The sequence below is a fragment of the Lemur catta genome, chromosome 8 (assembly GCF_020740605.2).
Source record: "Lemur catta isolate mLemCat1 chromosome 8, mLemCat1.pri, whole genome shotgun sequence".
Taxonomy (NCBI): Eukaryota; Metazoa; Chordata; class Mammalia; order Primates; family Lemuridae; genus Lemur; species Lemur catta.
This window is the reverse complement of record NC_059135.1, coordinates 97,455,332-97,482,055: the sequence shown is the minus strand read 5'-3', so window position 1 is coordinate 97,482,055 and position 26,724 is coordinate 97,455,332. Positions and strand designations below refer to the sequence as shown.

At 43.0% G+C, this 26,724-nt stretch overlaps 1 protein-coding gene across 2 annotated transcripts in view; it reads right to left on the bottom strand.

The window, feature by feature from the left end:
* CNTNAP5 (contactin associated protein family member 5) overlaps window positions 1–26,724 on the bottom strand; it is a 773,538-nt gene that overhangs the window by 84,392 nt on the left and 662,422 nt on the right. For both annotated transcript variants that reach the window (XM_045559127.1, XM_045559128.1), the window contains exons 18-19: window positions 15,868–16,107; window positions 8,502–8,726 (exon numbers count right to left, since the gene is read on the bottom strand). In XM_045559127.1, the coding sequence (XP_045415083.1) occupies window positions 8,502–8,726; window positions 15,868–16,107 (465 nt within the window). The remainder of the gene's footprint in view (window positions 1–8,501; window positions 8,727–15,867; window positions 16,108–26,724) is intronic.

Below are 26,724 nucleotides of genomic sequence, written 5' to 3'. Positions count from 1 at the left end.
CAAGGCCTACTTGCCGAACAAAAGGTAATTAACTGCACCGAGAGCTGAATAAGCCCTGAGCTCGGGCCTTCTGCTGAATTTGTTTCACATCTCGAGATGTAAGTATTTACAGGTCAAGTGCTCTAAGAAGAATAAAAACATGTCTTTGCTCCAAGAAAAGCTTTCTTCACACTGACTCCAACTATTTTCCTAATCCTTAAACCTCTAATTAGAGTTCTAGTCCAAAAGCTAAGCATTCAATCCCCCATTCTCTCTACTCCTGGCTTTAAAAAAATATATTAAAAATAAAGGTGGCTCAGTGACCTGCCAGCACTTCGGTCTGTTGTGTAATAACAGACTGTTGTATTTATTCCACATCTTTCATCTGAGTCCCTCTGAACCCGTCCCAGACAGGATCTCATTAATCCCCCACAACACTGCTGGGAGACCCTTGACCGCCACGATTATCCCAAATTTGCAGACGAAGACCCAAGGCCCTGGTATGCTCCTTTCTTCTTTTTACAAACAATAAAGCATCACCAGGGCGGATCATAACTATCCCGATTCTCACACTGCAGGTGTAAGCAACCAGCCTTGCTGAAAACACAAACAGTTGCTCAGTTCTTGGAAAATTTCAGAAGAGTTGTTTAAACGGGGAAAGTACAAAGTGAGAAGACCCCGGAGAACCAAACAAGGCCAGGCGGCGCCAGCCCCACCGAGACCCCTCCCCAGCAGCTCGCATACGTTACGGGAGGCAGGACGGATCTCAAAAGAAATGTTAATTACCAAGAACAAGAATATTCGAGTAATAAAATGCATATTCCTGCACATCTTCACTAAAAGCCCTCGGGGAGGCGCCAGGAGGATCTGACCTCTCCCCAGTACGGCCTCGCTGCAGTCCCATAACCGTCTTCTCATGGACTCTGTGGGGTGGTCCCGCACTTGCTAGATGCAGACCGTCTGTGCCCACTCAATTCAACCACGTAATTCAATGCAAGAACGCTCCGGGGCCCGCCGTGTGCTGAGGTTCTCCACCACATGCCGGCATGAATCGGGTGTGAATCCTCACCGCAGGAGCCTCCCTGAAGCCAACAACACCACACTCACTTTTCTACTATGAGCTCACAGAAAAGCACCCAGCACACAGTAGGTGTTGTGGACTGAATGTTTGTGTCACCACAGAATTCATACGTGGGAGCTTAACTCTCAGTGTGGCTGTGTTTGGGGATGAGGCCTCTACGGAAGCAGCTAAGGTTAAAAGAGGCCATGAGGGTGGGGCCCTCACCCTGCAGAGTTAGTTCCTCGATGAAGAGACGCCAGAGAAACACAGCCTCCCCTCACCAATGCCCCCAGGAAAGGCCACGTGAGCACATGGAGGAGAGGGGGCCTCACCCGACACCAACCCTGCCAGTACCTTGATCTTGGACTTCCTGTCTTCAGAATGGTTCGAAAACAAATTCCTGTTGTTTAAGTCATCCAGCCTGTGGTATTTTGCTATGACAGCCCTAGCAAACTAAGGCAGTAAGTATTAAATGGATGTTTGTGAAGTTAATTATGTATTGACATTTCCATTAGCTTTATTTCCATACTAGCCTTTAACTCCTTCTCTTGCCGAGGGACTTCACAGACTGACTCAGAAGCTGCTGGTCCCCCTATTTTGGTTTCCTTTGATGCGGTCACACGCGGCCCCACGAGCTCCACATCCACAGTGGCTGTGGTTGATGCGGGGAGTTTCCCTTATGTTTGACTACGTCTCTGCAGCTGTATTTTGCAGAGTCCAGCCTGCAGTGAGAAGAACTCTTCATTAGTCCTATGTATGTACTCTGTTCCCCAGTTTTTAGTTTTTATAGTTCTCTCTCTCTTTCCTCTCTCTCCCCTCTCTCTCTACATATATATGTATATATACACATTTTATTTCTTTTAGAAACATCAGAGAAGTTCCCAGAAGGTCTGTTTCAGAGGGCATTTGAGAAAGACATTCTTAATATTTTTCATATTCATGCTTGGACATATTCAAATCTGCTGCCTGTGCCTAGTGACAGCCAGGGGGACACCCTGCACCTTATCCTTCTTCCTCTTCTTCAGGGTAATGTCCCACCCATGAAGTGCTCTGCTTCTATGCACCGGGCAATTTTCATTTCCTCTTTGTAGTAAATCTTAACCCCAAGTGTCCTGGATCCTAGCTGTCACATTCATGCTCTGATAACCCAAAGATGCAGATGATTCAGATTATTACCACGATCAATAAGAAAGTAAAATGTGTTTTGTGCTTTACAATTTACAAACACATCTACTTGTGTTATCTCATTTGACTTAGTTCACTCAGTTTTCTATTAAAAAAGCACTCTAGACTGAGTGACCCAGACAACAGAAGTTCATTTTCTCACAGTTCTGGAGGCTGCGAAGTGCAAAAACAAGGCGTGGGCAGATCTGGTTCCTGGCGAGGGCTGTCCTCCTGGCTTGGAGATGGCACCTTCTTCACACCTCGTGTGGCATTGAGAGAGACAGAGAGTTCTCTGGAGTCTCCTGCTTTCAGGTGACTAATTCTGTTGGATTAGGGCTTCAATTTACGATCTCATCTAACCTAAATAATCCCTTACTCCAAATGCAGCCACACTGAGGGGCAGGGCTTCAGCACGGAACTTGAGAAGTGAGTCAGCGACTCAGCTCAGAGCCATCTTCAAGGACTTATGAGCACCTCGAAAAATAAGGCGGCCGCGGCAACCAAGAGAAGAGGAGCCAGGACGATCTCCCAGATCCAGCTCTGCTCGGCGTGCCTCTCTCTCTCCACCCTGGCCTGCGGCTTAGCACCGCGGACTGACTGTGTGACGCGGGACTGTCCTTCGCTCCCGCCCCATCTTTGCCCTTCCTCTAGGAGGGAGAGGTGACGTGGAGGACTAGGTCCACCCTCTGGAGGTCACAGTGCCCAGGACCTTATTATTGTGAAACGGATGACGAAAGGGCAGCAAGAGATGGCTGGAAACCCCAGAAATGCAAGAGATGAAGCAACCAAGACAAATTCTGGGAGATATCAAAAGAGTTTTGGGAATTTTAAATTCAAAACCGGCAATGTGTTGTTTGACACATTCAGTCCGGAGACTGAAGTGGTCGGGGCTCGGTGAGGCCTCCCAAGGCATACTTCTCTGTCTACAGCATTGCTGCTGCTCGGAGGGACTCCAGCATGTGCTGGCGTCAGAGAGGGGGTGACAGGAGGCAGCATTAAGCTTTGCTGGGCATCTGTGAGAGAGCAGTGAGGACGGGGCTGTCCTAAGGTCAGCCCAGCCCCGGCCAGCAGCTGCGGAGTTTTGTTCTTTGAAGACGCTCCCTCCCTGGATTCCCTCTTACTCCCGCCTCCCTTGAGCTAGTCTGTTCAAAACATAAAGTGTCTCAGTTCATCATTATTCCCTCCAAGGTGTGTGCAATCACAAATGCAGACAGTGCATCTTATGAATGCATATGTTTTAAAAAGGAGATTGATAAAAGGGAAACACTGAAGCAAAGTCAGACAGACCATTTGGTGCTGGAGGGCAGAGGAACAGCCACCTGTGAAGGTGACCTGAGAGCCTCTTTGGTTTGTGGCCCAGAGGATTTCTCCATAGATGGACGGCCTTAGAGTTAGCGCATAGTCTCAACTTGGGTTCTTATTTCTTCCAACAGGGAGCCAAGAAGACAGACGGTGAAAGAATAGAAACAAGAATTGATTGCGAAAAATGTATATATTTCATCTGAAATACAAATAAAATGGAGAAAAGGAGGAACAATCAAAGAAACATTTTTTATTAAAAAATATAATGTCTGGCTAGAGAACACAAACTTGTCTTTCATGACCTGACTCAAGGGTCACCCTCTCCATGAAGCCTCCACTCTACTTCTAACAGCCTTCTCCTTAGTGTCTACGGCGCTCAGTGTCCTTGTTTATGTGCCTGTCCCTGACCAGATTCCATAAAGGCAGGGCAGGGTCCTTTCTATCTCTGTCTCTCAGGACCTGAACCGGTACCTGCCCCGTGAGGGGTGCTCCACGAATATTTGCCAAGTGGCAAGTGTGAGGAGAACTCCTGGCACAATGGAGAAGGCAGAGCCTTCACTCAACAAAACGCCGTGAAAGTCAAGTTTATCTTTAGAACGCTCTCATCTGCCTCTCTAGACCCTTCTCCTGTTTTAAAGACCCTTCTCCTCTGATTGCCACGTCTCTGAGAAGTCGTCTGAGGCCCAAAGCCCTGGGTTAGGGAGCCACAACGGCCTTCTCCTTCTTAAGGATTCTCTGACCTCAAAATGCCTCTCGTTCTGCCTCTGCTCTCCCATCCCAGAAATTAAAATCCTTTTCTTCATTTAGGAAAAAGGACCTGCTTTTATTTGAAAAGGTAGCAGCAGCTTAACCCAAATAAGTCTCTAGTTGGAGAAATTTCAAGAATAATGATAAAGGGCAAAGACGAATTCCAGTCACACCCGGCCAGGGCGAGGCCTGCATGCGTGACTGGGGTCACACTGGTCCCTGCAGGGTCAGTGATATGACATAAGCGTGCAGGCCGAGCATTTTATTCCATGTTGACTCAGTCCATCCCCTAACTCCATCTGCCGGCTGCTCAACCAAAAGGGCTGAGATTAGAGCCACGTTGCATAACCTGGCTGTGGACATTTGCTGTCTCCTGGGGACAGCGAGACCGACGCCTTCATAATTTCCCCCAGATACCCAAAGGTGTCTTCAATCAAAAAAGGTTAAGAAACCTGGACTAACAGAAGCTCTTCATTCCATCTCAGAGAGGTTTGAATCAATCTTATTATGAAAACTCTCACAGATAAAGACCTTTCCCCATAAACCCTTTAGCATTTTCACTCTCCTGATCTTTTTCCAACCTGTAAGCATCCTTAACTTCCAAAAGAATTTCAGAGGCACATTAAAAGTACTCCTAGTTCTTTATAATGCAGTGCCCCGGCCCCGCCATGTGACCCTCTGGTGATCAGGTCAATGGCTGAACAGAACAAACACACCGTGAACAAGCTGCAAGGATATCGATCCTTAATTCCTCAAAGCAGCATTTCAAAGTGTGCAAATGAAGCCTTAACAGAAAGAAATATTAATGCAAAACTACACAAGAAGAGAATAAAGAATCACAAAATCTAAGACTCGGGAAGAATCTCAGAGGTAATTATTTTTCCCTCTCATTCACTGCTGGGATTATTATTATGTTTTCTCCAACACATAATCATTTAATTATTATTGGAAGACCTCCCATGACAAGGAATTCACCACTCAAGGTATTTTATTCCATTGTTATAATCCCTGAATTCCCAGAAGATTTGTCTTTAAAGTTAGTCAAACTCTACCTTCTAGTCAGGTTGCCTTAAAAATCTGGATACTGTGACACGCTCCTGTGTCTAGATTGCTTTGCAAAAAGTTGAAGGCAGTTTTTGAGTCTTTCTGTTTCCTTATCTAAAGACAGCACCAGGCCTTACTTATCTTTGCTTGTCTTCACAGTTCCCGATACTGTGCAGCTGGACTTGTAATTACTCGGGAAGTTAATGAAAGAATGAAGGAATGATGCACGTATCTCGGTTGTATCTCTGCAGAGTGAGGAGACAGCAGGAGAAGCCCAGGACTCTGAGTCAGGACATCCTCCACCACTGCCTGCCACAGGGGGGCTCCCGGGAGCAACGGGGACTGGGGCTGTCCTAGCCAAGGTGGGGAAGGGGACGCTCTATTACTAACCATGGCCCGGACACTCATCTCTCCTGAGTTAGCCTGAGCTGCAAGGACTCACACTGGAGCTTTCACACGTGCCCTGAGACCTAAGCTCAAAACAAGCAAACAAACAAGACAATATTTCCTTGTTTCCTGCCTGTAGCCAGGGTTTAAAAAAATGCAGGTCCCTATGGGATCAGGCAGAGCTTTTAATGAAGGAAGGCTTCAGGGTGTAAGAAGATAGGGGCAGGGTAGGATTCAAGAATGCCTTCCCAATTAAATAAAAACATTATGTGTTAAAAAAAAAACAAAAACACAACACAACACTCAGTTTATCCCTTGTGGTTAAGAATACCAAATATGTCACCAGATTGGGAAAAAGAAATTGAATCCTAACTCATTTGCTTATTTGCTGTGAGAGTTTGAGCAAGTTATTTAACATTATATGCATCAGTTTCTAAAACTATAAAAAAGCTGCGTATATTAATGCCACCCATCAAATTGGGTTGTTGTGAGAATTAAGCCCTGTGTGGATTAATAGAACAGTGCCCAGCATAGAGTCATATACATGTGTGTCTGTGTGTGTGTGTCTATGTGTGTGTGTATCTGTGTGTGTCTGTGTGTGTGTGTCTGTGTGTGTCTGTGTGTATCTGTGTGTCTGTGTGTGTGTGTCTGTGTGTGTCTGTGTGTATCTGTGTGTGTGTGTATCTGTGTGTATCTGTGTGTGTCTGTGTGTGTGTATCTGTGTGTGTGTCTGTGTGTGTCTGTGTGTGTGTGTCTGTGTGTGTCTCTGTGTGTGTGTGTGTGTCTGTGTGTGTGTGCCATATGATACGCTTGTGTGTATATGCACTGTCTGTATTTGTGGCAGCCATGTTTTCACGGGCACAGCCTGACAGGCGCAATGTCCCTGTAGAACCAGACACAAGGACATAGCGCATTTCCTCCAAATATGCTCTGGATGAAATCCTCTCTCCTAGTGCTCTGCAGTCATTTTACTGCTTACTGTCCAACCCCACTGTAAGAGGATAAGCTTGCTCAGAAGGAAGACTGCTGGGTTGCTTATTGGGAGACCTGGTTCCGGCCCCAGCTGTGTCGTGAATTACCTGGCTGGCTGGTCTACGTCTACCTGCTGAACCTCCACATGCCTTAGTGCCTCAGCCAGCCTTATCGACCTCACAGAGGCATGACAGGGCAAAGCTTAAGGCCTGGTATGTTTATATAATGGTCCTAATCATAATCACATAAAAGCTACTGATAAATAGGCAGTGTAACAACCCATAGTGTTTCCCCTCCCTCTTGCAGGCTCTGCAAGGCCAGATGGACTTGGAATGACCAATCATCACCCTAGTTTCTCTCTTTCTCTGTCTCCCTCTCTCTCTGTTCTTACCTTCCATTTTGCTCTTAGAATGAATGAAGCCTGTTACACGATGTGGGTCACCGTTATTACTGCTGCATTTCTTAGAGTTTCCTCATAAGGTCTAGAGAGTACACCATGTATGGGACATACCCCTGGCTTCCTTCCTGCCAGGCTCCACCACTGCTCACCCTGAAACTTAGCTGCATGGATTGGGCAGAATCCATCAAAAGCCCAGACTCAACTCATGATAACAGCAGATTGCAAGTGGAGGAAAGGCATGTTCTTGATCACAGGACAGTGCTCTTTGAGGTCATACTCCAGAGATGTCCACATCTTTGCGCTCTTTGCCTATTCCAGCAATTGTCCCACCTCATAGGATTTTGACCTAATAGTGTCCTTGGCTGTGACTAGATCAAGGGTCCTCATCCTTGCAGGGTGGGATTAAGCTGTATGGGGAGAAAATCTGAATTCTCTTAGCAGCCATCAGAACTGGTGGTGCCCTTCAAAATTTTTTGCATGAACTGTGTTCTACCTCCCTTATCATTGTTATCATTTCATATTCCATTTGTCCACATTCTTTCTAAAATCTGATTCTCACCTGTTTTTCGAATTAATAATGGATAATTTAGATGCTACAGCGTACGTTCTATTAGATACCCCGCAAATTGAGAAATGTTCTCTTCCTCAGGTACTAGGATATTGAGCTTGCCATTAGTCCAGAAGCTTCAATAATAATGTACAATAGCCTAAAAAAATAATTTAGTCCATTTATGTAGTGTTAAGGAAAAAAAATTCCCTATAAGTATTTGTGAATTTTATATCAAGTTGAAATAATTGTAAAAAGAAAGAAAGTAATAAAATTGTGATTTATATAATAATAGTATTATAGTTTTATTAAATAAAAAATGCCCCAAATCTTATGGCTTTAGAATAGCAAATGCCAAGTTTGTCATTATATAAGAAATTTAAGCCTCAAAAAAAGAATCTGATTCTCAGAAGCAAGCCCTTTATTCTACAAGGTTATGACTCGCACAGGCTACTTCTCTCTAAGACCTGGACAATCGCCTTCTATTAAATGCAGCCTGCATTTATGCTCGTTGTTTTAACAGCCCTCTGTAAAGAGGACTGCAGCAAAGATGACAGGATATATGTGGCAAGTGTCCTTCTGAAATTCAGATATGCTTATGATCTTCTTTGCACTTAATGGATTCCAGCACAAAATAAATAATAAAGAATTACTGCTACACAGTTGAGGCAAATTAAAGTCAATGCATTTGAAACTTCAGCAGTGAATTGACACCAGCCCTGAATACCAATTGCAACTCATAAAGGTAAAGTATAATCAAGGGTTTGGCTGGAAGTCTGGAAATACGCTGCTCAGGTGGGAGCAGCTTGAGCTGGAAATTATGCAGAGTTCTGGAGGGCACGCACTGTCCCTTCGGCCCAGGCTGACACTCCACCAGGCTTCATGCCATCAGTACTTACCATTCTTGCAGAGCAGAACAGCCAGGAAGTCCTGAGAAGAAGAATTGATAAAGAACAAAAGACTGGGTGCCTGGGCTGTCACAAAGCTAAATGCAATGTTCTCCTTGGATGGAGCTGAATCTGTGTAAATAGCTGAGGATGAGAGGCTTATATTCTTGGTCACAGGGTAGGGTTCTTGAAAAATGTAAGTAACCGACGTGCCAGCCTCAAAAACAGCGGAAACCTCTGCAAAATATAAGAGGGAGAGCATACATTGAAACGTTTAGTCAATTACCAGAATAGCCATAACTGCTCGTTTCTTATTTCCTCTGCACCAGGCAGGGTGTGAGGGGTTTCATATGAATCATATAATGTGTTCCCTACAATAATTTTGAAGTGGCAGAAGTCATTATTCTTATTTACAGATGAGAAACTTGAGGCTCGCAGAGGTTACTTATGCACCTTGCACAAGGTCACTAGCCGGAAGAGAGAGCTCAGGTTTTCCTCCTGAAATTTAGGTCCAGTTCAACATTCATAGCTCTGCAGAATGACTACCATGTGCCAAGCTAATTTCCCGAGAAGCAGGGATCAAATGTCCCTGCCTCCAGCACAGCGCATGGAGAAATTTACTGGCACCATCTTACTTTCAAAATTGAGATCCTAGCAGTTCTGGTTTGTGTTTTTCTGGTGTTTCAGGAAAATTGTGAATGGCCTCTAAATTACTGAGAGTCAGCCATGGGTGTGGGCAGCGATAATTCTCTATGGTGTTGGGTACAAAGTGAGGACCAATGGGAACAGTGAAGAAGGAATTTATGGAAACAATAGAAAAGGCATAAGGATCCAACTCCTTGACTCACTTTTTTAGACATTGAGGCATTGGCATCATTTCCAAAATATAGCAAAGACTTAGTTAGGTCTTTCTGTGGGAAACAATCCCATAGCACAACACATTAGATGGAGGTCTGCCACCGCCAGGAGGAAATATGGCATCTACAGACTGCTGACATTCAATTAGCAGGAACCTGCAAATCACCCAACCTCCTTGTAGGTTGCTCTCACCCCAACTGTTAACCATTTTAGTTTAGTGGAACTAGCATAGCACAAATCAGCACTACAAGTGAAGTCTCACTCGATTTCATGCTGGCTGGGTGGTCCCAGGCAAGTTAGTGAATTCTGTGGAGAATATTTTCTCATCTGTGAATGGGAATCGTAACACCGACCTCATCAGTATTTCTATGCGGATAAATGAGACGGTGTGTGCAAAGCACTTAAGAGAGTGGCCCAGCACAGTTTGAACTTATAGACTCTCTGTGTTAGAAGAGAATTTAACCTGAACCCATCCCAACAGCCTTTATACGATGTATCTGATTATTGACTGCAAATCTGTCCAAATGCTGAGATATTCTCCTTAGATTAAGGCTGCTTTTGATTTCACTTTAAATTTTATCTCTATACAGTATCAGGGTGTGTAGGAAAGGTTCCTTCACAGAGCAACATAGCTTAGATCTGGCACCAAATCTCTGTCACAAAAAATTGCACAGTAAACATGAACCCATATTGGCATGATTAATTTCTCTTTGTCCTGAATGACATGTAGAATGTTCCTAATTCTCCATGAAATTCTCTGATTGAGTTGGTGGAACCTTAGAACATAATCAAAACCTGGCTTTTGCCTCCTAATTCTATTGCAAATTTGTTCCACCTTGTGAAAATTCTGTAACAGTCTGTAATAGTGCCAAAAATTTAAAGTTGCATATTTATGCGTATTGCCTAGCAGATTGGGAATATTAGTTCATTTTTATCAAAGGTTCAGGGAAGTGTTTTGCATTTATCATGCAGGTTACAACATCGGTACTCCTGATTATGAAAGTATGCAGCAGACACTTATGAGAGTCTGAATTTTGATTATCAGCTTGATTCAATCATTTTCGTTGGGTGAATTTTCTAAGGGACATTTGGCCTACATTTTGAGTTACCATCTCCTAGTTAACAGAATAAAGGGCTTTTATTTGATGTTTGTGTGTATGCTTAAACAGACGTCTAATTCAGAGTATTCTATTATTAATAGCATATTAGATATGGGCATGTACAGTTATTACTTTTTTCTTTGTACTTAGGATAAGAAATTAAAAATGAAAAGCACTTTGTAATCAGAAATGTCAAATCAAATTTCTATTGTCACTCTTCCTCCAGCCCCAGTTGTAACTAGTGTTTAGATATTGTCTATTTTTAGCACGACACTAACTTCAGCTATACACCTAGACTCTGTTATTCTTTCAGTTTCTGTGTTTTATAATCTAAGAGTGCAAGTTTTTTGATCCGATAGATCGAGCTGTCTGAACATCCAAAACCATTAAATGGATAAAAATCTTAATTTGAAGGTGATTTCTAATGACCATCATTCTACTGCACGGCCACAGTGCCAATATCAGCAATATCCCTCGAGCACCCACTTGGTGGAAGGAACTATGTTGACTAGATTCTGAGGAGGTAAGATGCACATTTAAAAAAATAAACACCAATGGAAGTTAGCCTGGGGCTTGATGTGTGAGTGACAGAGACCAACGTTCCCAGAGCTGGGTGGCCATGACGTCTGGCATGAGCTGTGAGAAGGAGCTGGGAAACAGGACAGCACTAGGAGGCACCGTGTCGCCGAGCCACCGTGGAGCTGGCTGACCTGGAGCTGGAACATGGCTCTGCCTGTCTTTTGCTATCGCAGGGTCCCACCCAGCCCCAGGTTGCTCAAATAGAAACCGGGGTGAATTCAGTCTTGGGATGGGCAGAAGGCTTGGAAGAAAACACATGCAAACACGGTACCTAGTAGGAACTCAAACAGTAGCTGGTCTTAATAATGGCAACAGGACTAAATTTGGAATTAGAACGAACAGAAAGACGAGTCCTGGGTAATAAGTAGTCTAGTGGTTATCTGGAAATCATCCAGGCTGTGATTAATTTAGAAAAAAATCAGACTAACTAAATACAAATGAAACAACTGGAAGTTTGAAAATTGAGTGAATATTTCAAAAATTATTATTACTTTTTTTAATGATACTGGTCCTGTGGATATGTGTTTTTAATGAGTCCTTATCTTTTAGCAATACATATTATAATATTTGTAGATGAGTTAATATTATATCTGGGATTTGCTTCAAAATAATAGAAGAGGAGGACAGGAAGTCAGTATGTGGATGAAATTAAAATGGTCATGAGTTGGTAATTGCTGAAACTAGATAATGAGTATAGGAGTTCTTAAAATCTTCTCTCTACAGCAGGGTATGCTTGCCATTTTTCCATAATAAGAAGTAAAAAAAATGGCATAAGTTGGAAGGAATATAAATATTACAGAATTTCTGGATAGGTTCTTGGCAATACCTAAAATGTACTTGAATGTACATACTATTTTTCTTCACTGAAATTCTGTTATATGTATTACACTATCTATGTACAAAATTTGGGATGATCCAGATTTTTGAACAATAATGAGCATTTAGTGGACTTTATAGACCAGGAGTTATCCCAAGTGCTTCGTGGAGGGCTCAATGTATGTTAAGCACAACCCTTGTGAAAGATTCCTATGTGTTCCACATTTATAAACAAGGAAACCAAGGAAACTAGAGGTTGAGCTACATGACCAGTGTCACACACTGTAGGTTGTAGATGAGCCCAAGTCTGAAATTAGGCAGGTGTGGTGACAAGATCTCCACTATTACTCTGTGGCCTGTAATGCTCTGGTGACAGAATGGAGTAAATAAGAGAAGGAAATAGCACCAGATGGAATATATTGCAGTTGCTAAAACTGATGCTTAGAAATATTTATGAATATGATTATATTAAGAAGCCAGAGGTGTAACTCTCCATGACCTTGGATTAGGCAATGATTTCTTAGATGTGACACTAACGGCATAAGCAACAGCAAGAAAAATAGATAAATTGGACTTCATCAGAATTAAAAACTTTTTTTTTTCAGGAACCAGAATTAAAAACTTTTGTGCTTCAAAAGATATTATGAAGAAAGTGAAAAGACAACCCATAGAATGAAAGAGAATATTTGCAAATCATTTATCTAATAAAGGAATTATATTCAGAATATACAACAAATTCTTACAAATGAACAGTGTAAAGAAAAAAATATAAAAAATGGCAAAAGATTTGAACAGACATTTCTCCAAAAAATGATATGCATAAAAATGGACAATAAGCACATGAAAAAAAGTTGAATAATAATTAGTCATTAGGGACATGTGCATCAAAACCACAATGTGATATCATTTTATACTCAATAGGATGTCTACTATCAAAAAGTCAGACAATAATAAGTGTTGGCAAGACTATGGAGAAACTGGAACCCTCATACACTGCTGGTGAGAATGCAACATGGAGCAACCTCTTTGAAAACAGTTTGGAAGTTCCTGGAAAGGTTAAACATACAGTTACCATAAGACCCAGTAATTTCACTTCTAGGTATATACTAACATATATCCATCAAAAATGTGTACATGAATGTTAATAGAACAATTAGTCATAACATGCAAAGAAATGAAACCATCCCAACATCCACCAACTGAAGAATGGATGAACAAAATGTGGTGCTTTCACACTATGGCATACCGGCTAGCAATAAAAAGTAAAGTAACAAAGTACTGAAAAATGCTATAACATGGATTAACCTTGACAACATTATGCTGGGTAAAAGAAACCAGATGCAAAAAGGCTACAGATTGGATGGTTTCATTTATACGAAATGTCCAGAGTAGGGAAATCTGTAGATTAGTGGTTTCCAGGGCTTGTGGGGAGAGGTGAATGGGCAATGTCTGCTAGATTGCATGGGATTTCTTTGGGGGATGATGACAATATTCTGAAATGAGACAGTGGTGATGATTGTGCAACTCTGTGACTATCTTAAAACTCACTGAATTATATACCTTAAAGGTTTTATGATATGTGAATTACATCTCAATAATTAAAAAGAGAAAGAGAAACACAAAACAAAAGCTACATATGTGGAGAAATGGAATTCTATTACCATATTCCTGCAAAGAATAAAATAAGAGTCATAAAAAGGAAAAAGGAACCAAAAAAATGCTGGCTGGATGTCTAGTTCTAACACTTATTAGCAAGTCATTAAACCTCCATGAACCCCTCATATGTTAAGTTAACATATTAATACCTGTTCTACTAGTTTGGAGACAGGAATATATGCTGCAGTTAATTGCCAGTTAATTTTATGATAATTTTTCTTTGTACCATTATAGTATGAGAAAATGGGCCAATGAATTGTATTTCTGACCCAGGAGTTGGTAATAACAAATGTCCAAATTCCACCCAAGCTATGTCCAGTATTTACACGCCATTTACCTAAAATATACCATGCCATAGCAGGAAGCACGGAAGATTACCCCAGGAAAGAACAGCCTTTGCTCAGGGCTGTCTTGTAGCCGATGGCTCCCACTTCCATTCCAAGCCACATTTCCCAGAGGCAAAGGGCATGGCTCAGAGACTTGGTTAAAAAGCCCACTGTACAGGCATCCTAAGTACTGAATATGGAGGGAATAATTTCCTTAGGATTATCAGAAGGAGAGAAAAGTTTGGAAACAGTGAAATATGAAGCATGCTAAAAAGGCTAAGCGGCACATTTGTCTATTTAACTTATGGATCAAAATAAAAATATTGGAGAGATCACAGGGAACATTCCAACATATACAGGTAAAAGACACAGTGGCAGGCACAGAAGAAAATTAATAAGAATTATTTCAGAGAAAGGAGCCAACAAAAAATAATTGGCTAAATTTAGAACAATATTATCTATAAGATGTTTGAATAATGTCCCCAGAAAAATGCAGAGAGGTCTGCTGTTCATTTTCTTTCAAGCACAAGTCTCCGGTATAGATGCTATTAATATAAAATAATGTTTGTGCACTTTAGTGACTGGGCCTGGTAGTGTTTACTCTCTATTTGCTTATTCTAGCATGTGGGCCCACCCTAAGGGTGGCACTCAGAGTAAGTTTTCTAGAGTAAGTTATTCAGAGACCTTGCTCCGTATGAACACCCAGTAGCACTTGGCTTGTCTTAGCTCACACTAAGAGCCTCCTGGGATAGGGCCTGCTTAGTTTCAAGCTTCCATTTGGGGCCCAACACACTGTTGGCCCTAAAATTTGTACCATTAATTTTCTCCCAAGGAGTATAATGTGCTTCCCAGCAATAATAAACAAGTAATTCAAACTAACTGGGGTGGAGGCCCAAGTATGAATGAATGGAAAGCTTCATTTATAATATTCTTCAAAGAAGACAGGGAATGCTTTTCTGTTTTGTTTTTAAGTTCCAACAGTAAATTGGACTAAATAAAGCGTTGTTTGGTAAAGGTGTTTGGAAAATGTGTTTTAATGAATTGATAAGATTTATTTATAATTGCCATCATTGTTTGTATGTAAATGGTGTTTTGAGTGATTAAAACATTTTATTTTAATAGCTGTGGTGCTGCTTTTGTAATGTTGTTTACATTATTTGCTTAACAAACTTTTTTCCCCATCAATAAAATAAACTTAAAAATACTGCAAAGATTGATAGTAGACCAAATCTTTTGTTCTTATTTTTGAAAAATACGAAGTATTTATCCTGAATAATGAGATTTTATAGTTTCTAGAGTTATCTTGAATTTACCTAGAGAATTCACACCAGGACCATCACGCCTTGTGCAAGGTGTGCATCCATCACGATAAAGTTTTGTCAATGTAAGGAATTGATAAGATTGGGAAGGGGTATGGAAAAAGCCCTGGGATAGGAATTTTGGCTCTTGTGTTCCAATCCCAGTCCACCAATGAAGTAAACAGGAGCCACTGGGCAGGGCTTTCAAAGCCTCAGACCTTTGCTCAAGTCACCTGCAGAAGAGTGAAATTTCTCTAGATACACAATACTGTGTTTACTGCTTTACCTATGCACCCTTTGTTGTCAAAATAATTTCAGATGGCTTAAGTATCTCTAAGGCTCCTCCAGGGATACAGTCTATGATCCTTTGGCTACATTTGTGAACTGAGGAATTGGAACTGGAGACACTAGTGTGCCACTAACAACCCAGCTAACACAACAGAAATGCGAGTCCCCTCTTCCCCCACGCAGCTGGCTGTGCGGCCATGAGAAGCGTGCCCTCCTGTAACTATCCATCCGGGCTCTCCTGTAATCATCCATCCAGTCCAGTGGCACAGCCAGTGCACACACACCATGACAAGCGGATGTGAGCATGGTGAGGAGCTATGCACAATCTCCAACCAGAGGGAGGCAGAGGGACAGTGAATGATGAAGCGTGTATAAGGGCGCAGGCATCACGCGGCCTGGCCGTAGCCCCGAGGAGCTATGACCCCGCACACGGGAGAAGCAGAACTGCTTAGCATACCTTTTTTGCAAAAGGGCCCTTCATAAGGAGAATTGGTGCAGTCGCATAAGTAGCCGCTGTGCTTCTCCACACACTTGCCCCCGTTGTGGCAGGTGCTGCCGTAGCTGCTACAGTGACCTGGGCACCCCGGCCTGACTCCAGACGTGAACTTTGCCCTCTCCTCCAGGTCCAGCCTCTGCCCGTTCAGGTGTAAGGAGCGGATGCATCCTAGGAACCCTTTCTGTCTTGATGATGTTCCCCCTACGAGGTAAAACATAAGAGGAAAAAAATATATGGTACCATAAGGCTCAATTCTTTTGGGTTTAATATCTTCGTTGGCAACAGTTAATTACTCTGTTCTCAGGCTGTGCTGAATAAATTCTTCCACTAAAGTTTCCAGTAAGAATTGGGATTTCAAAGAGCCTCAATAAATGCATGTCATTCCAGGCTGGGAAACTCCTACCTACCCTATCCTTGAAAAAGAAAAGAGAGAGAAAGAATATAGTTCTTGTGGAATCCTGTATTTTATAGGTTTAAGAATAAAACTTCAGATGACCATGTTCCCTGAAAATAAAATAAAATGTGTTCTGACACAGTCTACAGCACACTTGCATTTGAAGTAAAGGCACAGAGTAGGACTGTCCCTTCTGGCAAGACGTTAGCTATGCCAACTTAGAAAACTGCAACCAGCTTCCCCGTGCTCGTACAGTGTGGCACAGTGCAGTCAGGAGAGGGCCGACTGCAGGGCACACAGACATGGGTCGAAATCCATGTCAGTCACTGACTAGCACACCAACCACTCAATCACCTGAGCCTCAGCTACTTCATCTGTAACATAAGAATAAATTTATTTCATGTGTGTACGGTAAGGTTTAGTTAACATCATAGAATACAATAGGCGCTCAATCATTGCTGTTCCTGTATCCCTTCTCTTGAGCCCTCACAATGGCTAGAACCAGCAGGTCCTTAATATATGCGTGCTGACTGATTCTGGAGCTCACCCTCTAATTGTACCCGGGAAGCCAGATTTCTCTTTCTGGAATAAAGAATACGGTTGTAACCCAACTTTCTGCTGAGGATACATCTTAAAGGTTACAGAGAGATTTTATATGTTCCTTGCAAATTATCCAAGAATAAGGCAGATTTGAAGTTTCAGAGTATTTTGTTCCCATTGGAAGTCCAGGATTTTACCAGCCTTACCCCTGTGTTATCAGAAAAACATGTATTTGAGAGGCAAGTTAGAAAGTTACACTAAATCCCACCAGCTCGTATTTATTTGGTGCGAGGAATTCCGGGAGCTCCCAGAGAAGGCAGAGGCACAGCTGGCCCTTAAAGAACATGAGCTTTGTTTCAAATCCTTGGACTCAAGTCCACACACACGGGTGAGTGGAGGAGACACGCAGCTCTTCGAGGTCTACCAGATGTACTAGCGGAGGGGGAGAAGGCAGAAGGGAAACCACTAGGGGCAGGGCCACATTGTCACTCATCCTCTGCACTCTCAGCATCTCCCATCCATGCCTCATTCATTGCTAGCCCCTTATCCCACAGCTTCTTTTAATTTTAGTCTGGGAAATGACCAGATAAAAATATATTCCCATCAAAGTGGACCAGATGAGAATTCAAAATGTGTTGTCTCAAACAGGGAATGTAGATGTTAAATAAGAAACAAAGCTGTTAATTAAAGGAATGAATAAGTAACGTAAAGAATTCCTGGCATTAGTCAGCCTGGCCCAAGGGTGGTGGGGTGGGGGAAGGTAAGGAAATAATCAGAAATGCGATCTAGGGGGTAGGGCCTACGGGGCAGGGTCTGCCTTCCCTAAATCACACCAGGGCACCAGACCTGTAAATATACCTACGACATGCACTGGCCGCATCCAAAGACAGAACGTTCCTAAGAGATACATCTAGTCTCTTATTCCAAAGTAATGATGAAACTCCATTGTATTTTCGGTTCCGATAAGTGATACCCAAGCAGGTCAGGAGGCCAAACCCAGATTGCTATTCTCCTGTCTGTCTCAATTTTGGTGAGTAAATCTCCTTTTAACCACAAGATAAATCAATTATAAACACAAGCTGATCGTAGTGGAAGGTTCATTCTTTCTTTCCTAGAGATTGTGTAGAATAAAGAGGGGTGGATTTATGCAGTGTTTGGTTTGGTTCTGTTTCCCTTATTTTGCAGTCACTTCCCATGGTGGATTTGAATAACTCTTCATATATCTTGTTGGTGTCATTTTTCTTTTAGCGGAGGTGAAGGATGCAAGATCTATTGCACATTTTCCTGCATGTGACTTAGTCAACAAGGTTATAAATGGAGAAGAAGGTGCCTGGGTTGGTTTCTCTGGCAGAAGTGCACTCCTTGGGGTCTGAGACGCACAGAGCCTGGAGAGTGCCCCAGACAAGGGGCCGCTTCCATTAGCGACGCCGACAAAGTGCAGTGTCACAGGCAGCTGTGAACTAAACAGCACATTGAACTAAATTTCAATTTTTACCTGGCTGCTTTTTATTCTTTACAAAGGCAAAAACTAGAGGTTTGGTTGCTTTTTCTCTATGAAGAAAAATATGTAGACTAAGGATAGAATAATTTTTAAAAGATTCCCCCCTACCACACACACACACAGACACACACACACAGACACACACACACACACACGCACCAAGAATGCTTGTTGGCTCTCTGCATTCTCTAATGATGACACCTACTATGTGTAGAGTGTTGCTGGAGGTCTGAATCTTCTGTGAAACTTAAACACTGCAAAGAAATGTGGCAGTAATCTTCCCTCCTCCTCCTCAGTCACAGCCATCCTCCCCCAAGTACCCCTGGAGGCACCTGTGACCCAGAACCGTGCTCAGTGCCGTCTCTCTCACCCCGACCAGAACCCCCACAACAATGTTCTGCCTTCAGCCCTGACTCTTCCCATCCGCTCATCGCTTTGTAGCCAGAAGGAACGCAAATTTGAAAATTTGATTCTGCCATTCCTGCTTGATACCCTTCACAGACCAGCCACTGTGCTAAGAACCAAGCTGAAATTCCTTCACGTGGCTGACAGGGCAAGGGCGACCTGGCCCCCCTGCCCTCCACAGCACCCTCCCCCACACTCCCTGCACCAGGCAGCGCACCGGGCGCTCTCTACTGCCCATGGCTGCCCAGCGCCGCATAGTTTATCTGCACTGTGGACCTCGTCACGTCACGTATGTTTTATGTACCTGGTATGTTATTTCCCCCATGCACTCCTGCTTGTTCTACCCCACCCCTGCATTTGCACACACACTCACCGGCACACCAAAACCACGCATATCTTAGTCACTTATTTTTCTGTTCATCAGTGTTCAATTATTTTTATTTGTTGTTAGTTTTTAAAAAGCAGGAAATATATATTTTTTTAATTTTAGTAAGTTCCCTATTGAAAAATCAGAAGATCTCTTAAAAATGAATCGCTGTCCTGCGCAGCAAATCTCAGCCACAGCTGCCCTGGGGTCAGCTTCTTTAAGATAGGGCCACAGGCCCACTGGGACCCCTTCATTCATTCCTGTCGTCTCCCTGCAGCATTGCAGGTATTTAATTTTTCAGCTGTTGCTCTAATATACCTTCCTCTTCACTTGTTTGCCTTTTGTCTTTTGTGCATTTCACTGTAAGGTTGGAAGAACAAAAACATGTACCATTATACTTAGAGCAGCTTAACACCATTTTTTTAAGGCTCAGCCTTAATCTCTTTGAGAGCTCTTTGGTAAGCAGAACAATGCCTCTGATTCTAAAAAATACATTTCAAACGTACTAGTTCTATGCTAGCAACTTTACACTAAACTCATTGAATTCTCAATGGTAAAGAAGACTTTCTTCCTGTTATTCACATTTCATCGTTGAGAAAACTTAGCATCAGAAAGATTGCTTTGGCCAGAGTCAAGAGTCAAACAGATATTATGTGGCAGAGCGAGGAATCATACTGGATCTGGTGACCTTCAAAGCCCTCATACAGCTCTGTGCCCTAAAACCCTAAAATGAACTATTAGACAATATGTGTCAATGACACAACTAAGTGATTCTTCTACATTCCTCCTCTGATCGCCTACATGTTTTCTTCCACCAAGTAATGTACACCCATACATTTATCCTCTTGGCTTCCATATTACTCTTCTTGACAACTTGGACCATTAGTTGGCTGGCCTAGCTAGAAGCAATTTTGTATGAAACTCTTCAGTTGGCCCTTGGTATCAAGTGGGTTCATTATGATGATGTTTCCTTGGACTGAGTATGAATCAACTCTTAAAAACTTCCCTGTCATCATTCTAAGCCTGTCTTAGAAAACCTCCATGTGTCAGCTCGACAAATGCTCATTGCTTTCAGAAAAACATCTCAATTCCTGCACCTTCCTTGAGCAGAAGCACAAGAGCCTCTATTTCTCTCATGTGTACCTCTTCCTTCTGGTACATGCACAAGCAAAACTCCTTTGTGGGGAAGGCTCTGGAAAAACACTGAGTGGACCAGGCAGGGATCTTATTTCACAAAAATTAGTGCAGCATCCCCTTTCTTTCCTCCTTCCTTCCTTCCTTCTTTCCGTCCTTCCTCCCTCCCTCTGTCCTTCATTCCTTCCCTCTTCCTTCCTTCTTTTTCTGCCCTTGAACATGGAGCTGCTTGTTTTCTACTAAAGTTCAGGTACATTACCACCTACATCTCAACCTCTAAAGTGGCAGCAGGTTTAACATATACATGATGAATAAAAACAAATACACTAACCATCAATTATCTTCTTTTTCCATCCTGCTCCCTCCAACTGGCAGAATCTGGGTACCAGGAAAAAAATCATAGTAGAGACTAGCTCCAAAATGTGATTTCCTTAAGGACAAGATGTGAATCTGGTTGAATTTTGCCAAATAGAGTGATTTCTTCTTCATTAATCACTAAACACACACTATTCAATAATGTTGGTATCGCTAACTGTGTGCACAGAAGGCAAAACAATGACGATAATAGTGAATCTGAACTAAGAGTTTACTTCATGTCAATTACCTTCCTACAGGCTTCACAGACGCTTTCCGATCTAACCCTCACTACAGACGGTGGCACCCAAACCCAGTGCCAAATGCCCTCAACAAATTAGGAAAGAGCTTTTTGAGAACTTGGATTCAGTTAACAGCAGACTTAAACAATTTCCTTATTTGGTAGAAATGACTGTCGTGAGAATGAAAAACTTTTGAAGAACAATTCACTAATGCATATCAAGAGCCAATAAAGCATTTTTTTTTATTTCAGCTTATCATCATGCGGGGTACAAAAGTTCAGGCCACATACACTGCCCATGTCCCGCCCATCCCCCCCAGTCAGAACTTCAAGCGTGTCCATTCCCCAGACAGTGCACATTGCACTCATCATGTAGTTATACCCCCACCTTAGGCTCCCCCAAAGCATATTATTATTGGCTTTATTGCACTTTCTAAAGAAAATAGCCCGAAATGGAGCTGGAAGGAGGATTACAACCAGAGATATTTATTTTACCTTTACACATAGTTGTCACAAATTGGGGGAGGGAAGTGTCTGACAAAAGAATGGTAAATACATCAGGGTAATTCCTTATGGAGACCTACTATAAAAGTTAGGATAATGAGAAAACTCAACTTCAGTGATTGAGGCTCTTTTTAGTTCTCTTGTTTAATTTTTTCTTTCATGTAATAGCACAAAAACAAAAGTGCATGGGAGTATACAACATAATGAATTTTCACAAACTGAACACACCCAGATAGCTTGCACCTAGATCAAAAAACGGAACTTTACCAGAACACCAGACACTTCTGTCTAGGCAGTAACCGCCCCTCCAAGGATGCCACTAACCTGGTTCTGACATCAGAGACTATTATTTAAATGGAATCATACTGCATGTGCTATTTTGTGGCCAGCTTTTATCGCCCAGGATTCTATTGATGAGATTTTCCCACATGGGTGAAGGGGGACGTGGTTGTTCATTCTCACGGCTGTATAACATCCTGGCATGAGAACTAGTCCATAGATTATCGTTTTGTCTGCTGTCCATGGGCATTGCAGAATAGTTTTTGGCTATTATAAATAGTGCTGCTGTGAATAACCTTCCGTATTTCTTGTGGTAAACATTTCTGTAGGGGGCATACCTAGGGGCAGGGTTGATGGGTCATAGGGTGTCTGTTTGACTTTACTAGATAATGCAAAACGGCTTTCCTAAGTGATGTGCCAAGTTATGCTCCCACCAGCAATAAATGAAGGTTTTAATTGTTTACGTTCTCAGAATGATGTTCTTTTTAAACTCTCTGGTCAATATGCTAAATATCAATGATTATTCTATAAACAATAGATGAAAAAAAAGTGAGCAATTGCACTAAAATATTCCCAGCCCTAGCATATTTATTGGGAATCTAGATTTCTACTTTCCATTTTTATCTGTGGTTTGTGATTCATTTATAACCTCCTCCTGTATTGGGTTTAAACTAGATCTTTCCTACTGTTGAAGGCCCACATGACCTTCTAGTACATAAAAAGGTGTTGATCTCACAATACATAATGGCAAGGAAAGTTATAATAATAATTATAAAATATTGAAATATCTAGAGGGCTTTTAGTCTTTTGTAAGCACAAATCCAGCAGGACACATTATCATCCACATTTTCCTGCCGAGAGTGCATGCGGTACCATCAGAGGTTAAATGGCCTTCAGGAATGAAAGGGAGGGAGCAAGGTGGCCTTGCAGGAGAGAACAGGGGAGAAAAGCGAGGGTGAATAGACAAAAGGATCAAAAATGATGGAACCAGAGGAAATACATAATAAAACATGCCCTGACAAAAAGGAGAAAGCAATGGGCTTCAGAAACCCCAGAATAGTCGAGCTATTGTAAAATAAAAATGGAAACTCCCCCTCCATATCTCTCTCTCTCTCTCTCTCTCTCTCTCTCTCTCTCTCTCACACACACACACACACACACACACACACACACATTGTTGTTCTGGAGCAGACCCTCTATCGAGGACCGTTTCTTACCAGTGGCTGTGTGGGTGGGAACCCAGCGAGCCTTTCCCTGCCTCTGCCCTGCAGGGCAGCAACGTCACCCTGACGCTATCTCTACCCCCATATTTTTGATGGATTAATTTCTCTGGGAAGGGATGGGGTGGGGTGACAAGGAGGGTGGGCAGGATTCTAGAGAACAAAGGTTTAGGCGGAATAGGGTGGGGAATGAGAGCAGAGGGCACCCGACCCTCCGTTGAGAAGGGCACCACCTCACTATTTTAAAACACACCCGAGCGCAAATCCGCGCTCTGGTGCAGCGCAGATGGCGGTGGGGGATGCAGGGTCCACGTGCGAGTACCCTGGGTAGGGAGCAGGGCGCGGAAGTGTCATCTCTCTGGGGCCCTGGGGCATTAGGGCTTCAGGTGTGCTCCCAGACAGCTAAGTCAGCAAGTGACTGGCAGAGCAAGGGGAGAGATCTGCTCCCTACACACAGAGTGCGCGCGAGTCCCAGGCTGCCTGATTCCCCAACAGACCCTGCTAACTTCACATTAACCTTATTTCCCCCATATGAGGAGAGAGGCAGGACATCATCACACAAGCCATGAGCGGTGGCGTGTGGAACCAGCCTCCACGTGGACTTAGGCGCGGCTTCCACTCTGCTCGGACCCCTTGGATATACACACCACATACCACGGCACAAACGACCCGCTGTAACACCCAGCACACACCTTGGCCTGCACGCCTTAAAGAGGACATGGTCTCATTCATCCCCGTGTCCCCATCGCCCAGCCTGGGGCTGATAACAGAGTACACACCAGAACGTATCTGTTGAATAAATTATGGGATAAAAGGAATGTGAGGACAAAAAGAGGAGAAAGGACACAGCGGAGCAGGTGGAAGGCAGGAGCAGACAGCTTGCCTGGCCGCCTCCCCACCCCACTCCAGTGGATGCAAACTCCGCTGAAAACCCGCAGGCCTTTAAAGAGTCCTTTGGACCCCGGAGTGGGAGAAGAGAAGGCTGGTCCCCAGAAGGACAAAGAACACATTCTGTTTAAGCCCCTCTGCACACAGCAGGGGGGCCTGAGACACAATCCTCGCCCTTTGGCCTGAGGCACGGATGAGGAAGCTGGAAGCTGAATTAAGGCTTACCTGTTCCTGCACAAAATCACCTTCCCCACTGAAGTGGCCTTGAAGCCACATCCCTTTCTCCCAGTTTGAGAAGGAAATTGGTAACAAAATGGGAATGAGTGTCGGTCTGCCGGCAGCATTGTGTGGAGGGGATTGTTACATCTCTTCCCATCCCCCGCTGTGCTCGAGGACTTCTCACCTCCTCCTCCCAGTCATTGGCTTTGTAGCCACAGACTTGGAGAAATGGGAACCGGCTCTAGGTGGTGTCACAGCCTCAGTCTGCCCCACCGGGGTGGCTGTCTTCCAAACTGGAGCTTTCCTGCAACTGCTCGCATGTCGGGGTCACACCAGCCCCAGGGCACCTGGGCTTCTTCCCTGTCCCTCGGTTTGGCTCCTTGGATGTTCCGGGAGGACTGTTTTATTGCCCAGGAAGATCTGGCTTGAGTTTCTTTTTACAATTAGAAACCCAGCTCCACATAGATGGTGCTGTTCTAATTTTTTATATTTTTTATTTTTTACTGAGTTATAAATGTTGACAACTGGAAGTGCCAGGAGAATCAAATTACTGCTTCTAACATTGGGTGTCTGTGTGGTCTAACTCTCAGGGCCCCTCTCTGAGCTGCATGGGAAAATGATGCCACGTCGCACTCCCCTTTAAAAAAGACGGCACGATTCCTCACATGTTTTGCCAATGGCAAAAAACAAACAAGAAAACTTTTTCCATTCTGCTTCTCTTGCTTGTTATTAATCCAGTGGAGACCAGTAGATGATGGCATGAGCTTCAGCTAAAGCAGAAGAGGTTGTAGGCAAACATTTCCAAAACATCCCTTGCATAGTAGGGTGCAGAAAACACTAAAATGGGTAAAATGTGGGTTAAATGTATCCCACTCTTGAGGTCTTCAAGAAGAGAGAAAATTTTCCTGAAAGGGTGATTCAATTGTTCTCCTCCCTGAATATAAAAACAAAACAAGTGTTTCAAAACATTTTTAAGCTATAAGAATCTGATTTTGTGGATGAGGAGCCATGTGGTTTTTCACCACTTTTTTTTTTTTTCACTTAAGCATTTCTGAGTGGCTACTGCTCTTCCGGGTGTTTTTATACAGCACCCAAGGTAGGTGCTCACGGGACTCGCCTGCCAGCATTTGGAGGTCTCTTACCTACTTCTTAAACGAATCAGAGCAACTTCCCTTCTGTAATTATTATGGGGAATATCAGAAGTCATGTATTTTTTTCCTAAAAAAATGATTCAAGTATACTAGACCTATTATTTGACTTTGAAAAAAATAAACTTTTGGGGACAAATTAGATGCAATAATCAGAGATTTACATAATGTTGAAAAGACAATTATTTCTTCACTTTTTTTTCACTATTGACATAATGGTAAGTATCATCGTCCATGCACAATGGTTTTACATAATAAATATGCTGAAAGGTAATTTTCCAATCATCTTTTAATGTGAGAAGAATGGATACTTCCTCCTACCCTGTGAGACACATGACACCTTCCCAAATTGGAAACTATTGGCCTGCACCTGGACGGCCGTCCTCAGGAGGCTCTCACAAGGATACAGCGTAGGTTACTATTCCAAGGGGAGACCGCCGCAGCTCACCTGTAAGGCTGCATTATGCCACAGATCACGAGCTTATGAAGCGCCAGAGCACAGAATTAATGTGCACACCGAGCCTGTCTGGCTTCACCATTGACCCCTCTGAGTCTGACGCGCTTCACCTGAAAATAGGAATAATAAATCCCTACCAGCCTGGAAGCCGGAGTAACATTTTTGAGGAATCTCTCTAAGTTTTATGATTTATAAAGTCAGTATAGTATTTTCCCCAGGGGATTATAAGTTTGGAGTAACTTCAGTTTATTTTGACACAAATAGAACAGTTGGGCTAGGGAAGAAAGTGGGCCTATGAAAGAGCAAAAAAGAAAAAAAAAAAGGAAGGAAGAAATAAAGTCATAAAATGAGAATCACAGGCCCACATCTTCACAACTCTACTCCGTAACTGCAGCACAGTTAGGTTTGGAGGGAAGGAGACATTTGCATTGCTACAACACACATGGGTGTGAGTGCAAGTATGACTGTCACTCCTGATATGTATGTGCAGATAGCAGATCTTCAAGTCTTGAAAGATCAGTTACCAGACTCTTCATTCTCATTCTGCAGACAAAGACAATAGTACACTTAGGCTAATTATTTTTCTACCAAGGTCTCATGGCTGGTTGGCAGCTGACCTTAAATGCATATTCAGATCTTTTCAATTCACTTTCAACAATAAGTGGTGGCCCTTGGGCTTCTCTTGCCTCATCCTCATATTGTCTGACACGTTAGTATAGAAAAATAAAACAGAAAGGGTGGCACCACAGGTAGCTCCAACGGTGTGACTTCCACGTGCCTGCAGCATACATTTCAGAAGCTACGTGTAATGGAGTCTCTCGTACTCTGTTAAAGAAATATGACCAGTGCAATGGCATGGCTGCAAATGTCCCTAACCATCACGGAGTTACAACAGCCTGAAGTTAAAATATTGATTCTGAGAATCCAGCGTGCATTGACTCATGTATCAACACTTCAAGCTGTCACTTGGCAATGGCAGGGGCAGTGCTGAGAGGTACATCCTATTCTGTGAAGTGCAGCCTGTTTCCGGTGCTCAGAAGCACTTGTGACCACAGCGGCAGTGCCAGTGATTGCCATGCTGCAGGACGCTCTGCTTTGATTGAAAGATCCTTCAGTGGGCAAAAGCATCTAGACAGACGCATCCAAATTAATACTTAAGTAATGCCA